At 45.5% G+C, this 14,543-nt stretch overlaps 1 protein-coding gene across 2 annotated transcripts in view; it reads left to right on the forward strand.

Annotated features, from left to right (window-relative positions):
* Window positions 1–223: 223 nt before the first annotated feature.
* The window catches only part of MED27 (mediator complex subunit 27), a 215,960-nt gene continuing 201,640 nt past the window's right edge, over window positions 224–14,543 (forward strand). Inside the window, exons 1-3 of one of the 2 annotated variants that reach the window (XM_012457935.3) lie at window positions 224–449; window positions 2,518–2,662; window positions 6,756–7,137. In XM_012457935.3, coding sequence (XP_012313358.1) covers window positions 247–449; window positions 2,518–2,662; window positions 6,756–6,800 — 393 coding nt within the window. In that variant the 5' untranslated portion in view covers window positions 224–246 and the 3' untranslated portion in view covers window positions 6,801–7,137. Of the gene's footprint in view, window positions 450–2,517; window positions 2,663–6,755; window positions 7,138–14,543 lie in introns of those variants that run through there. The other variant, XM_012457934.2, reaches the window with a different exon arrangement.

Here is a 14,543-nt window from a genome sequence, read left to right on the forward strand (position 1 = left end):
ACTTTCTGCATTTCTTTGTCACCATTAAGCAAACAGAGAGTGCAACCTGACTTCCCCAAGTAGAGAAAAATCACTTTCCTGCCCACGCATTTGTTTAGTTCAAGGGGGAAACCCTTTTTCGAAAGTGCTTTCTGGGCAGCCCCGCGCGAACTCCATTTCCCAGAGGTCTTTGGATTACGTCATCAGCGAGCGCGCCTTTTTGCAGGCGAAGCCGGCTTTGGAGAGAGCTGCTGTGGCGGCAGCAACATGGCGGACGTGATAAATGTCAGTGTGAATCTGGAGGCCTTTTCCCAGGCCATCAGTGCCATCCAGGCGCTGCGCTCCAGCGTGAGCAGGGTGTTCGACTGCCTGAAGGATGGGATGCGGAACAAGGAGACGCTGGAGGGCCGGGAGAAGGCCTTCATTGCGCACTTCCAGGACAACTTACATTCGGTGAACCGGGACCTCAAGTAGGTACCGGCTGAAGGGGCCGGGGTCGGGGACTCGCCCCTCTCCGACCCTGCCCCTACGTCGCTCGAGTCTTCCCAGGCAGGGGCTGTTCTCCATTTCGCTTTATCCCCGTTCTTTCTCTTCGTCCTCTCCAAACCTCTGCCTGCCCCTCAGGGACACCTTACCACCATCTCGCTTTCTCGTCTCGCTTCTGCTGGCCTCTTGGTCCTGTCTGTCTCCCGTCATCGTCGACCTCTTCTGTGGCGGTTCGATTCCTGACGAGGAGGCATGCTCTTCCCATGAGCTTCCACTTCTCTGCGCTTGGCAGGTTTCTCACCTGTAGGCCCTCTGTGCCCCATCACGTCTGATCAGAATGTAGTGACAGTCCAGACCAGGACCTGATCAGTCGGCCCCAAACCCAAGTGCACCCAATCTGATTAGCCCCAATTCCCCGGCCCTGAACTTGGGCTTCATCAGTTCCACCACCACCCACCCCCAACCACGACGAAACAGGCGAGGCCTTGAGCTATCTTCCTTTCTTCCACTATCCTCTCCCAAACCACCTGATCAGTTTCCTCACTCCCGCTCTCACTTCTCCTGTTCAGTTCCTTCAGCAGTGGAGACCTAATCTCTAATCTCTTAACCAGTTTAATTACTTATGCTTAACACCCCTGCTTCTTAATTTGTAGTCTTTTAGGGTTAAGGATTCAACTTTTCCTCCTCTTTCTTACAAAGCACCTTCTTCACTTATACTTTATAAGTGTTGTAAGAATGAAATGAGAGGATGTTTGTCAGGGGCCTGGCACATAGTAGGCACTTCTTGATTGCTAAGGTCCTGAACTTGCCTTCCCTTTTATAAGAGAGTCAGTCCTTCCCAGGAAGATTAGAATTTCAGGATTTTTGCCTTTCACTTCTCAGAATTGACCTGAGAAGGGGAAAGCATTTGGTGAGCTAGTCATCCTTTGATTTCTGGACTGGTTGGATTTTTGTTTTTTCAACTTGGTCTCCTTAGTAACCAGATGGAAAGAGGAGGTATGATGGAGGAGGAGGAGGAGGTGGTGGCCAAATGATGGGTACCTTTTTGTTTTCCCCCTAAGTAGTTGCCATAAATCACACACCCCTCCTCAACTCCCACATCCACTTGCTGTTCTCTGGCACAGCGCCGAGCACCAGTTAATACTTTCCCTGCTTCAGGGGATGCACTGGTTATTCCTCCCTAGCTTCTATTTTTTTCCCATTTTCTGAGTTTCTTCCCTTTGTGATATTCAGGATATTATACCCTGCACCATTTTAAATAGAAACTTTAAGAGTGCTGACATTATCCTTTTGCCTTCTTAAATCTTTGTACAGTAGTGCCAAGAGAAGAAGGTGGCTGATGATTCCAAAATGAATGTGGCATGAGAAGTTGTTCCTAGAGAGTCTTTTGTTGGCAGTTTGGGACTGGCCCCTCAGAACATACTCCTGGAATGTGCTCTTGTTGGCTCGCTTTCCCAAGCTTCTCCGGGGTTTTCCTGCTAGACTGAAGAGTGTTTGTTTGACACAGCCCCCTCGGTGATGTCTTCCCATTCCATTTGTTTATTTTATCTCTTCTTTGTTTTGTTAAGTTTTACCATCTGTGAAGCATCATGTGCAAATCTATCCCTATGTGAATGACAAATAATCATCATTTATTCAGGTACTTGCTATTCTGCCAAGTGTAATGATCTGCACGTGGGTCTGGAAACTCTTAGTGAGAGGCAATGTTAGCCCACATTTCAAAATTCCAGAAAGTCTCCTCCCCACTGCAGAGATGAATTTGAGTTGTTACATTCTCATTGTGGGAGTCTTATTGATTCTAGTGCCTTTACCTTTTTTTTCTCCTTTGGAATGGCACCAGGGAGCTCCGTTTTAAAGTCAGATAACTCTCATTTAAGGTCTTTTCTTTTTTTTTTTTTTTTGTTCTAAATGTTTTTTAACCTTTCAAAAAGTATTTCTTCTTAAGGGACTTCTGATGGATGGTTTGAAGAACAGTCTTTGATCCGGGGGGCTGGCTTCACTCTGGAGTGTAAATGGGCTTAGGTTTATTTGCTTTGTCTCTTTGCTTTTCAGTGAGCTGGAACGTCTGAGCAATCTGGTAGGCAAGCCATCTGAGAACCATCCTCTTCATAACAGTGGGCTGTTAAGCCTGGATCCTGTGCAGGACAAAACTCCTCTCTATAGTCAACTCCTTCAAGCATATAAATGGTCAAACAAGGTAAGGGAGATATAATAAATGGAGTGAATATATAGAAAGCCAAGTTTTCTTATATTCTATAAATGCAGAAACCTAGAGTAAGTTTTTAATTCTTTTTATGTTCTTGATTCAGCATGGGGTTGTAGAGTTGGAAGTTTCAGAATTTTTCTGTAAGCTCTTTTGTAGTCCTTTGAAATCTTTAGGGATTCATGATGCTCAGGTAATGACATATTAAAAATTCTAACTCAGGTGTGTTTAACCTGGAGACTAAGTATAGAGCGTAACGCTAATGAGCCCCTTAAAATGGTATGCAGTATGTTGTGGTGTGTGCCTGTGTGTCTGGAGAAGGCTTCCTAGCTTTCATCAAGTTCACAGAGGAATCTGTGGCCCCCAGGAGACGTCTAAATGTGTAGCTGCTAACATTACGTTATTGTATTGTCTGTTCCTCTGTCACAGATGGATGGGCATCACTAGAATACCGTTTGTTAGATGACTCTCTAATTACTTTAGATGCCACCTGAGGGAGATTGTTCTTAACATGCTCTGCGGAGTTTTATATTCATGGTTTCTTTCAGCAGGCAGGCCTGTGGCAGAGACCCTAGGACAGCTGCAAAAGGAAAAACTAAACTGTCGTTGAAAAATAACAGAAACAGTTAGACTCATGAATCTGGAAATGGTTCATTTGTTTACTAACAAGTTCCTTTTGTTTGGGTGCTGTATGTTGTGGCATGCATGTGTGTATGGGTTTTTTTAATGTTGATAGGGAACTAGAATACATATATACATATATATATATATATATACACACACATACATACACACACACACACACACTTTAGGAATGATTTTGGAAGCTTTTTTTTTATTATACTGTGCTGCCTCTTTCAATAATTTTTGTTAGAATCGTTGGTCATTTGACTGGATGCAGGGTTGTGCCACTTCCAATAATCCATTGTCATTTTCCTCTTTTCTTTTTTTTTCTTTTCCTTTTTTTTTTTTTTTTTTTGAGATGAAGTCTTGCTCTGTTGCCTAAGCTAGAGTGCACTGGCGCAATCTTAGCTCACTGCAACCTCCCTCTCCCTGGTTCAAGCGATTCTCCTGCCTCAACCTCCTGAGTAGCTGGGATTACAGGTGCACGCCACTGCACCCGGCTAATTTTTGTATTTTTAATAGAGGCAGGGTTTCACCATCTTGGCCAGGCTGGTCTCGAACTCCTGACCTCATGATCCACCCATCTCGGCCTCCCAAAGTGCTGGGATTACAGGTGTGAACCATTGCGCCCTGTCCTTTTCCTCTTTTCTGTGATTCTTTTCCCCTTAGGTCTTGGATAAGAGATAAACCTTGAGAATTTTTCTGGTGTGCAGAATTTTTTTCTTTGAATTTCTCTGTGAGGGTGTTTTAGTATTCCTTGGTTTGCAGTAGAACCCTGGGAGCTGCATTGCATTTGGGATTCAGTAAGGAGGTTTATCACGGTGTACTAAAGAAAGAACTTGAACCTTGAATGCTTACATTTAGCCCATAAGGCCTTTCCCCAAAACTCTGGGCTGCCAGTGACAGAAACCCAGCTGGGTCTAGGTTTAGACACAACAAACAAACAAACAAAAACGGCAGGGAGGCCTTCATTGCCTCAAGGAACTAAAATGTTCAGAGAGTTACTTGTCTGAGGCTGAGCTCAGGAGGATCAGGGTGCTTGGGTGGTGTGGCAGGAATGTCACTCTCCTGCTTGCCTTTCTTGGCCTGATGCTCTTCAAGTGGTAAAAATCATTGCTCGGCAGTTGTGGGTATACATAGTTCTTGTACCTGGTGACCTCCTAGTGTCCATGTCAGGCCCTGAGGAAGGATTCTGGCCCAAACTTGCTAGGTGCCCTCTGAGATGATTCGTTGCATCCATGGGTGGGATCCTCAGCTCAGAACACCTGAAACACAGGGAATGGGGCTCCTTGGAGTTGGGAGAGAGGGTGTTCCCAGAAGGAATGGATGCAGGGCAGATGAAGAAATCACAGATGTCTGTTGCAGTATTTTAGGGCAGACATGGGACTTTCCAGCTCTACGCAGATAGGTGTTTGGAAGAGGAAGCCATGTTGATGTATCCCATGGGTAAAGTTCTCGAAATAGGCTGCGGTGACAAGGACTGTTCAGTGGTGGGAAGATTCAGGCCGATCTCAAAACCATGAGTGAGTGAGACACTTTGTGGACGTGACTAGTTTTACATTGAAGTGATGACTCTGAATTTTTGAATGAAGGTGGTTTAATCACTGAATTGTTCCGCTATTAGAAGTTCCTACTTCAACCCCCTGCTTGCCCCACAGTGGAAAATAGGTTGTATTAAGGAAAAGAAATTATGTATGTGGAACTTCTTGCGCTGGAAATGCTACAGGTTAAAAATATCCATATGCATTTATCACAGATTATAAATCTCATATGAGCAATATGAGGAGATGTTGAGGGTGTAGCCATGTCCTTGGCCAGCTGAGGTTAAGGTCTTATAAAGGAACTATGTTCTTTCACCAGCACAGGAGAACAGTTAGTTAAGAGATTCAGCCCCTTATTTTAGAGATGAACAAACTGAGCCCAGTGAACCAACCTTGTTTACGGCTCCCCAACTGTGACCAGAATTTGGGTTTCCTGACTTAGTTCAGCGTTGTTTCCTCTAAATTTTGATGTTTTAGCAGTTTTACTTAAGGTTTTCAACTATAGAAAACATTTTTTCCCCATTTACCTGCATCCTGGAAACAATTCACATTATATTTTGTTCATGAATCTATGTGTGTTTTCCTAATTTTTAGTGATTTATCAAAGGGTGTAGATGGCAAATACGCAGTACCTGGATTCTTAACCTATTGTTCTTTCTAAGGCAGACATCACTAATCAACCATTGCATTCTTTCTTGCTGAGGCTGTGTGTGTATTGGCTTAGAATCCTTGCAACTCTCTGTTCTGACACTAGGCAGCCACTGCCAATTATTCAGAGGAGAGTGGCAAGAAAACATGTTTTTTATTTCTGTTATGGCAGATAATGTCCTATGTGACTATTGCTTACCTATACCTTACCTTTTTCTAGAAGGGATTTAAAGTAGATTATAAGAATACACAAAACCCTGAAAGAAAAGAGGGAAAACAGTGATGAGGATGCCTATATACATTTCTTTAATAAACATAAGAAGTAGCCTCAAGAAATAAGCCAGTACTCTGATTTCCAGCTGGGGACATGGAAGGAGCAAACAATTAATTATATGTGTTTATCTTGCCTCTCATACAAATGAAAAGAGCTTTTTAATTGCTAAAGCTTTCATCATTCATTATTTTACCCTCAAAGAGTTTAAACCAGTAAGTGCGTTAATATGTTAAGTAAAGTTTGAGGTAACTTGCCAATGTCAGCTCTACGCACTATTGGCTAGGAACTGAAGGCCATATGAGAAAGGCTTTGATACCAACCCATGATGAGATGAACTTTCTGTTTTATGTGCTGTTGGCCATAGAGAAGTCTCCTTCATGCCTGATGACTAATTATTTTCTTTAGGGGATTTTGTAATTTTTTGTAAAGTCAGTTGGAATATTAATTACATGGTACTTGGCATAATTGTTAGAATAACACATTTAAAAATTAATCTCATCTAATGGAATGATGTCAGATTGCTGTGAGCAGCACTTTTCCCGAGCTGAATTGGGGGAAGAATTTAGCTTTTAACTATTATGCACCTAGAGATAATTGTTCTGAGAAGGATGACAAGCTCTCTTGACTAGGGCAAAAAATAATTGGCATCAACGCTGTCCTTGCTATAAAATAGTCCATGTAGATTTGATAGTGCTTGTTATGTTCAGAGATGCTGAGCGTTAACCTGAACTTATTCTGAAGGTCCCCTTCTGTAGGTTTCTGGCATCCTGTCTCCAGGCTTTTATTTCTGGCTTTGATTTTTTTCGTTTGTTTATAGCAAAGGCTACTTGTATATTTGTCTGGAAAAGCAGACTAAGACGTCCGCCTTTCCCTGGCGACATCTGAAGCTGCGAATACCCTAGAAGCGTCACTTTTTACTGGGCTGGGGAAATGGACCCAGAGCGAGGTGCTGTTGCTACCTTTTATTTTATTTTTTTTCACATTTGATTTTTTATTACAGAAAGAGCAACTTTCTATTCCAAGAATATTCCACTGGAAAGTCTGAAGACATTTCCTCCATCCTGTCCTCCTGAACTGTTCTTAACAGAAGCCAGTTGCTTAATGACTAAGTTACTGCAAAGTTCACCTCTCACATCCATCTCTGAAGGTGCTCTTTTCTGTTTTTGCATCATGGAACTAACAGAGTTGGAATTTGCAACGGAGAGTCTTTCCTTTATGGACTCTGTCCTCTTTTAAGGGTAAACTATAAGCCCCAGGGGAGAGGTACCATGTCCATCTTGTTCCTTGCTGGGAGTCCCCAGCACCTAGCAAGGCACCTGGTACACAGTAAGCATTCAGTTATGATTCACTGAGTGAATGAAAGAATAAATGAATCGAACCTTTTTCTGTTGAATTTTTAATTTACAACCCCTTTTGTGGTTTGCTTGCTTGTATTTTTGATGAAGTCAATGAGAGCATTTCCATTTTCAGCTATTACTGAGAAAGCCAGTTGTGCTGCTGGCAGATGAGAGGAAATTTGGAGATGTTATGATGGAGGCCAGGGCTGGGGGTGATTTGGAAGGCCAGGGTGAGGTCAGTGGGTAAACTGATGATAAGCTCTTTGAGGGCTGAGTGCAGCAGTTTTAGCCACATCATCTGTCACCTGGTGTGCCCTTCTAATGGGACTTGGTAAAAGTTTTTTGGAGTTGCCTGAGTCAGGCTAATTTAAGCTGCTGCCCCTGATGGCAGGTGTTCTGTGGCAGCTGTCATTTTGTCAGCAATGTGAAAACTGTCTGGGAAGAGGAGAGTCAACTCCACCAGCCTCTTAGGGATTATCCCTTTTTGTGAGTTACCTATAACCAATTTCTGTTAGTGTTTTCCTTCCCACCAGGCCCATCCTGACTCGTTCTTCTCTCCGTATAGCTGCTGCATGTTCAGGGAATACAGATTCGTTCAGAATTTGATAGGAAAGAAAATCACCTAAATGCCCCTCAAAGCTTCACCATCATGACTTTAGGATCGACGCCCTTCTGGATTATCCTTTTATTAGCAAAGGTGTTCCTTCACCTCAATTTAACCTGTGTAGCACCCCATCACTCTAAATGAACTTGCTAGCATAGTGGATTTCGCTGTAGTATAGACTGCCCTGGTTAGCCTTGAACCCTACAGCCTCCTCCTCCCTCCAAACCCTGGATACCTTGGGAACCATTATGAAAAGAACAACCAAGCAGGGAAAACAATGAAATCCAGCCAGTCTCCTGGATAGCTAGATATATGGTAGGATTCAGAAGTCAAGTAAGATAGACCAGAAATATAAAAACTTAGATGTGAGTTCTGGAGTCAGACTATCTGAGTTCTGATCCAGCTCTGTGCTTGAGCTCCTAATCCTTGATACAAGGGAAAAAAATCTTTTTGAATATCAGTTTCCTCATGTATAGAATCGGGATAATCATAGTGCTTTTATCATAGGGTTGAAGTGAAGATTGAAATAATGCACATAAAATGTCTTAGGATAACTCACACTTAGTAAGTGCTAAATAAATGGTAGTTATATGACCAGGCACAGTGATTGCGCACGTGTGTATTCATTTATGGAATGTATGTTACTCATGCGTATGTACCATTGTGGAATGTGTGTTACTTGTATACATGTGTACTCATGGAGCATGTATTATGCTTATGTGTGTGTGCTCGTATATGGGGCATATGTTACTGCTATGCCTGTGTACTCATAGCATACATGTTACTCATATGTGTGTATACTCAGCTATGGGGCGTGTATTACTCATGTGCCTGTGTGATTGTTCATGGGACATGTGTTATGCGTGTGTGTGTGTGCTTGTTCATGGGGCGTGTGTTACTCATGTGTATATGCTTGTTTATGGGGTATGTGTTACTTGTATGTGTGTGTGCTTGTTCATGGGGCGTGTGTTACTCATGTGTATATGCTTGTTTATGGGGCATGTGTTACTTGTATGTGTGTGTGCTTGTTCATGGGGCGTGTGTTACTCATGTGTATATGCTTGTTTATGGGGCGTGCGTTACTTGTATGTGTGTGTGCTTGTTCATGGGGCGTGTGTTATGCGTATGTGTCTGTGCTTGTTCATGGGGCACATGTTACTCGTATGTGTATATGCTTGTTTATGGGGCGTGCATTACTTGTATGTGTGTGTGCTTGTTCATGGGGCGTGTATTACTCGTATGTGTATATGCTTGTTTATGGGGCGTGCGTTACTTGTATGTGTGTGTGCTTGTTCATGGGGCGTGTATTACTTGTATGTGTATATGCTTGTTTATGGGGCGTGCGTTACTTGTATGTGTGTGTGCTTGTTCATGGAGCGCATGTTACTCGTATGCATACATGTTTGTTTATGGGGCGTGCGTTACTTGTATGTGTGTGTGCTTGTTCATGGGGCGTGTGTTACTCGTATGTGTATATGTTTGTTTATGGGGCGTGTGTTACTTGTATGTGTGTGTGCTTGTTCATGGGGCGTGTGTTATGTGTATGTGTCTGTGCTTGTTCATGGGGCGTGTGTTATGCGTATGTGTCTGTGCTTGTTCATGGGGCGCGTGTTACTCGTATGCTTACATGCTTGTTTATGGGGCATGCGTTACTTTTATGTGTGTGTGCTCATTTATGAAGTGGCAGTGTTGCTCAGTGGGTAAGAGCGTAGGCTCCAGAGCCTGACCCCTCTGGTTCACATGCTGTGTTACCTAACAGCTGTGAGGCTAACCTCTCTGTTCAGTGCTGTATTCTCAAAGATGAGAATGATAATTGTACCCACCTCAGAAAGGTGTTTTGAGGACTAAATGAGGTGATACAAGTAAAGCACTTAACCTAGCACAGAGTCAGCACTCTCTGGTGGCTGGTATTATGGTCTTAAAACAATGCTGAAGACGGATTCCAGGCAGTGCTGGCCCATCTTCCAGTGGCTTCTGCTCCCTCACCAGGCCTCCCACACCTGACTTGGGTATTCTCCTGAAGTTTTTCCCATTGGAGATTCTGTTGGATAATCAGCGTCTTTTCCCCTGAGACAGCAGTTCACACGTTAATATGAATTAGTGTGGGGGGGCAGTTCTTCCCTCACAGAATCTGGGGGTGGAGGTAAGGGACTGGGGGTTTGGTGGGGGGTGTGGGAATCGAGGGGCAGTAAAGGCAGGGTGAGGGTCCTGCGGAGAAACCACAGGAGCAGTGAGAGGACTGTGAGAGGGCATGTTCTGTCTGCCCCGGGCAGACATTTGTGCACACCAAAGGCTCTTCTCACCTGGGGGCTCACTGAGAGCTAGGAAATCAGATCTGTTTTGTAGTCCTCTCACCTGGTGGGAAAGGTCTTGTGGGCCAGTCTGGGATTTTTAGCCTTTTCTTGAGACAGGGTCTTGCTCTGTTGCCCAGGCTGGAGTACAGTGGCACAATCATGGCTCACTGCAGCTTTGGCCTTCTGAGCACAAGCAATTCTCCTGCATCTGTCCCCCACCCCAAGTAGCAGGGACTACAACCATGCACACCCATGCCCAGCTAATTTTAAAATTTTTTGTAGATATGGGGTCTATGTTGCCCAAGCTGGTTTCAAACTCCTAGGTTCAAGTGGTCCTCCCGTCTTGGCCTCTCAAAGTGCTGGGATTACAGGCATGAGCCACCATGCTTGGCAAGCCTTGTTTCTTTAGGAAGATATCTGAATACAAAGGCCAATTTAGAACATTTGGATTCTCTCCAGGTTGTAAGTTGGGTGCTTGTTATCAGCAGGGCTCTGGAGTCAGACTTTATTGGGTTTGAGTCCTCATCCCATTTTCCCAGCTTTCTTTTTTTTTTGAGATGGAGTTTTACTCTTGTTGCCCAGGCTGGAGTGCAATTGCATGATCTTGGCTCACTGCAACCTCCGCTTCCTGGGCTCAAGTCATTCTCCTGCTTCAGCTTCCTGAGTAGCTGGGATTACAGGCACCCGCCACCGCGCCCGGCTATTTTTTGTATTTTTAGTAGAGACGATGTTTCACCATATTGACCAGGCTGGTCTTGAACTCTTGACCTTGGGTAATCTGCCTGCCTTGGCCTCCTGAAATGCTGGGATCACAGGCGTGAGCCACCGTGCCCAGACTTTCCTAGCTTTCTAATTTGGGGTAAGTGGCAGAACCCATCGTTGCCTCAGCCTCCTCATCAGTTAAATGTGAATAATGGCAGCTTCTACCTTCCGAGGCTGTTGTGGGGACTAAGGCGTTGATCACATGAGGGACCTAGGCCGGTGCCCAGTGTGGCATGCTGGCACCGAGTGTCCGTTCTTCTTGCTCATTTTAATATGAACAGTAGAGCTGCACCTGGCCTTGTGTAGTCAGGAGAACTCTGGATGGAGCATTGTAGAAACCACTGTTCAGTCTCAGCCATCCACTGCCCTGCTGTGTGGCCTCATGACAGTGGCTTTCCTCCCCTAGGTTCCAGCTTCCTTGTCGGTAGGATGAGGGCTGGGCCGGATGATCTCTTCAGTGCCTTCCAGCTCTGCCTTGGAGAGGTTCATTGGAGTCATCAGTGCATTTCTGTGGTCATGGAAACAAAAGCATAATCCGAGGATGGAGAGTGTCTCCACCTCTTCAGCTCTAGTCCAGTAATATTTCTGAAGTACACACAGCCTTTGTGTATGCTCCAGAGCATCTCAGAATATCCAAGAGTGGAGCAGCAGCCCCCAGGGACTTCAGTGGAAAATTACCTTGCAAAGGTTCTGCAGACAGCGTTAGCCTCTTGTAACACACCACGGGTAAATGTTACTGAAAATCAAGCGATGCCCCTATAATTCTAAGCGGTTTCTATCCCAAGGCTTTGGCCCAATTCCATGTCTTTATGTTCTACTTATTAGATGTGGTTTCTGAAAATAGTCACTTTATTGTTGCCTGGAATCAGATTTGTGACTCCCTCATTCTTTTCTGTAAAAGAGCAGGAACTGTCCTTCGAGGCCTCACTGGCCTGCCCTGGGGAGGCTGCAGAGGCTGCTGGGTGTGTGTCAGTGCCCCCTGAGAGTCACAGCCGTAGGGACTCATACTGATTCCCTGCTTGACTCTCCTCCATCAGCCTTTTCTGGGATGATCAGGTTTGTGTGTTGTCCAGAGCCTTCTGTAATTGTAACAAGAGCCTACAAAGGGCATTTTCTCTTCTCTTCCAGGAAGGTTAAGTGGAAAGGAATTGTCTCCTGTCGTTTGTCCTTATGCAAAATTGCACGTTGGTGGTGGGAAGGAAGCATATCATTATATGTACGGAAGCCTCCTGTTTTCTTGTCTTCTCTCTTCATGGTGGTTTGGGCCGGGAGAAGGCCGCTGGGTTATCAGTGCTTCTCTCCCTTCTCTGGGCCATCTCATCTGTTCTGTGGCTTCACTTGCCAGCCGCACACAATGACATCTAACCCATCACCAGGCTGGCTCTCTCCTCTGACATCCAGACCCACGTATCAAAGGGCCCAGCTGGACAGCTGCGTTTGGAGACTCACGGGCCTGTCAGGCTGAAGTAGTCCAGAATCGAAATCCTCACCCCCACCACTAACCTGCTTCTCGTGGTGGGATACCTTAGCCAGCCTTGTGCCCAGATCCCTGGGTGTCATCCGCTGCGTCTGCCTGTCCCTCACACGCTCTGACAGATCTATTGATTCTCTCTCTTCACAGCCTCTCAGCTCTTTCCTCGGCATCTTGACTGCTGCCGCCGCCTCTCCCCAGGCCTCCATTATTGCTCAGGGCGATGCTGCAGCCTCCCCACTGGTTTCTGGCCTGTAGTCTACCCTTTCTAATCTGTTTTCCACTCTGCAGCTCTCGAGGGATCTTTAAAACGTAGAGATCTGATTTTGTCACTCTTCGGTGATTTCCTCCATCCCTCTTAGGATGAATTCCAGCTCCCTCGCTGGCACTTGGAGGCCTTCTGGTAATAGTACACGGGAGCCTGAGTAGCCTCAGTTTCCTCTTCTGTAAAATGCCACGAATAGTCCCGCCTCTTAGGGTAGCAGTGAGGATGACGTGAATACTGCCTGTGAGTGAGTGGACAGGGGAGTCTCTGTACACAGCCCGTGCACCACCAGCAGCCCCAGCGCAGGCCTGTTGTCGTCATGGTCTGGTTCCAGCATGTTCTTCTAGCTTGTTCCCTCCCTCCCTTCTTGGGGGGAGAAGAAACCCTTTTTATTATGAAAACTTTTCATTATGCAGAATTTCAGTATAGACAAAAGTGAGAGAATCATGTAATGAAACTCTCTACACCTAGCTTCAACCATCAAGAACATTTCGCCAATCTTGGTTCATGGATTTCCCCATATCTCCCCAGGCGTGCTTGCTTTTTTGATGGCGGGCGGGGACTGGAGTACACACGTGAAAGCGGAGCCCAGACATCCTGTCATTTCTTCTTTTTGCCACTCCTAGTCTACAGAATGAATTGCGGTTCGCCAAGGGCCCATCATCTCTTCGTCTTGGGGCCTTTGCACGTGTTCTTCCTCCTCCTTTCTTTCTGTGGAAAACTCTTCCTCATTCAGGTCTCAGTTTTTACCGCCTCTGGGAAGCAAGCCTTTGAGATGCATCCAAATTAGGTGTCTCCTGTGTTTACCCCATGATTGTCTGTTGACTCGTCTGTTTTCCCTGCAAGATGAAGCCTTGTCCTGTATTAGCACTGAGACTTTGGGCAAGTTCCCTAACGCCTGCTGGACTGTGAAATGGGCATGGCGCTGATCTCACAGGGCTGTTCTCAGCGTCTAACTGGAAAATGTGTATAAAGTTTCTAGTTCAGGGTTGGACACACAGTGGCATTTAATACATGGTGATTATTGGTATTAACGATTTCTGAGTGTGCATTAAAACGGTATTTGAATGGAGTTACACTGGAGCCTCTGACTCTCTTCCTTTGTCATTTTTAGATTGTGGTTTCTTTTCCTTCTGAATCTGCTTCCGTTTGCATCACCTTAACTTTTTCAGATTCTGGTTGTGGCTGTTGTCAGGTGCAGGAGCATGGAGAGGCAGGAGGCCTGGGAGTGAGTGCCAGAAGACTTCCTCTCCAATTCTTTGGCTGCTATGTGCTTTTATTTTTATTATTATTATTTTTTTTCATTTTCTTTTTGGCAATAGAAGATTCCAGACTACACTCTGTGCTAATCTGACGGATCCTCTAGGCTGGCTCAGGACTTCTGGCCTGTGTGCGGGAGGGGAGCTGGGGCATCTGTTTTGCCTCCTGCTCACTGCACTTTTCTCTGGCTTCTGGAACTAGCTCTCTGCATTTCTTTGCTGCAGTCACTTACTTGTTTTGGGAGGCACCAGCTCACCACAGTTTCTTGGGCTTGGTGAGGCTTGTTGCTGGGGCCAGTTCCTGGCCAGAGTCTGGCTCAGCTTCTGCTTTTCCTTGCTGACTTCTCCAGGTGAATGGAACTCCCTAAGACCCTCACTTCACACTGAGGACGATTTGCTCATCTAGTACTTGCTGGCAAGTCAAGAACTTTGTTGTCTTCCCCTTTGTCACATTGCCAGACTTGTTTGGATTGTGGTTTCTAGACAAGTTTGAAGTCTCCTCCAGCCTCATCTGTGGCCGCTCTGCAAGATGCACCCTGGGTCAGCTACAGGGAGCCTGGAGAGGTCAGCTGTGCCCTGCCGCTCACTCATGCCTCCGCCTGGAATGCCTTGCGCCTTTGCGAATGCATTTTCTTCTCCAGCCCTGACAAAGTATCTCTTCAGTGAAGACCAAGCTTACCTCAGCCGGATTTGCCCCACAGCCTCTGGGCAGTCACGCTGACCACACTGCGGCTACCTGCTCTCTGGGTCTGGCCCTGTTTTCCAGTGTGGCGACTGGTGTCATCTTGGAATGCCT

Source organism: Aotus nancymaae, unplaced genomic scaffold, assembly GCF_030222135.1.
Source record: "Aotus nancymaae isolate 86718 unplaced genomic scaffold, 86718_ANA_hifiasm-v0.15.2.pri h1tg000003l, whole genome shotgun sequence".
Classification (NCBI taxonomy): domain Eukaryota; kingdom Metazoa; phylum Chordata; class Mammalia; order Primates; family Aotidae; genus Aotus; species Aotus nancymaae.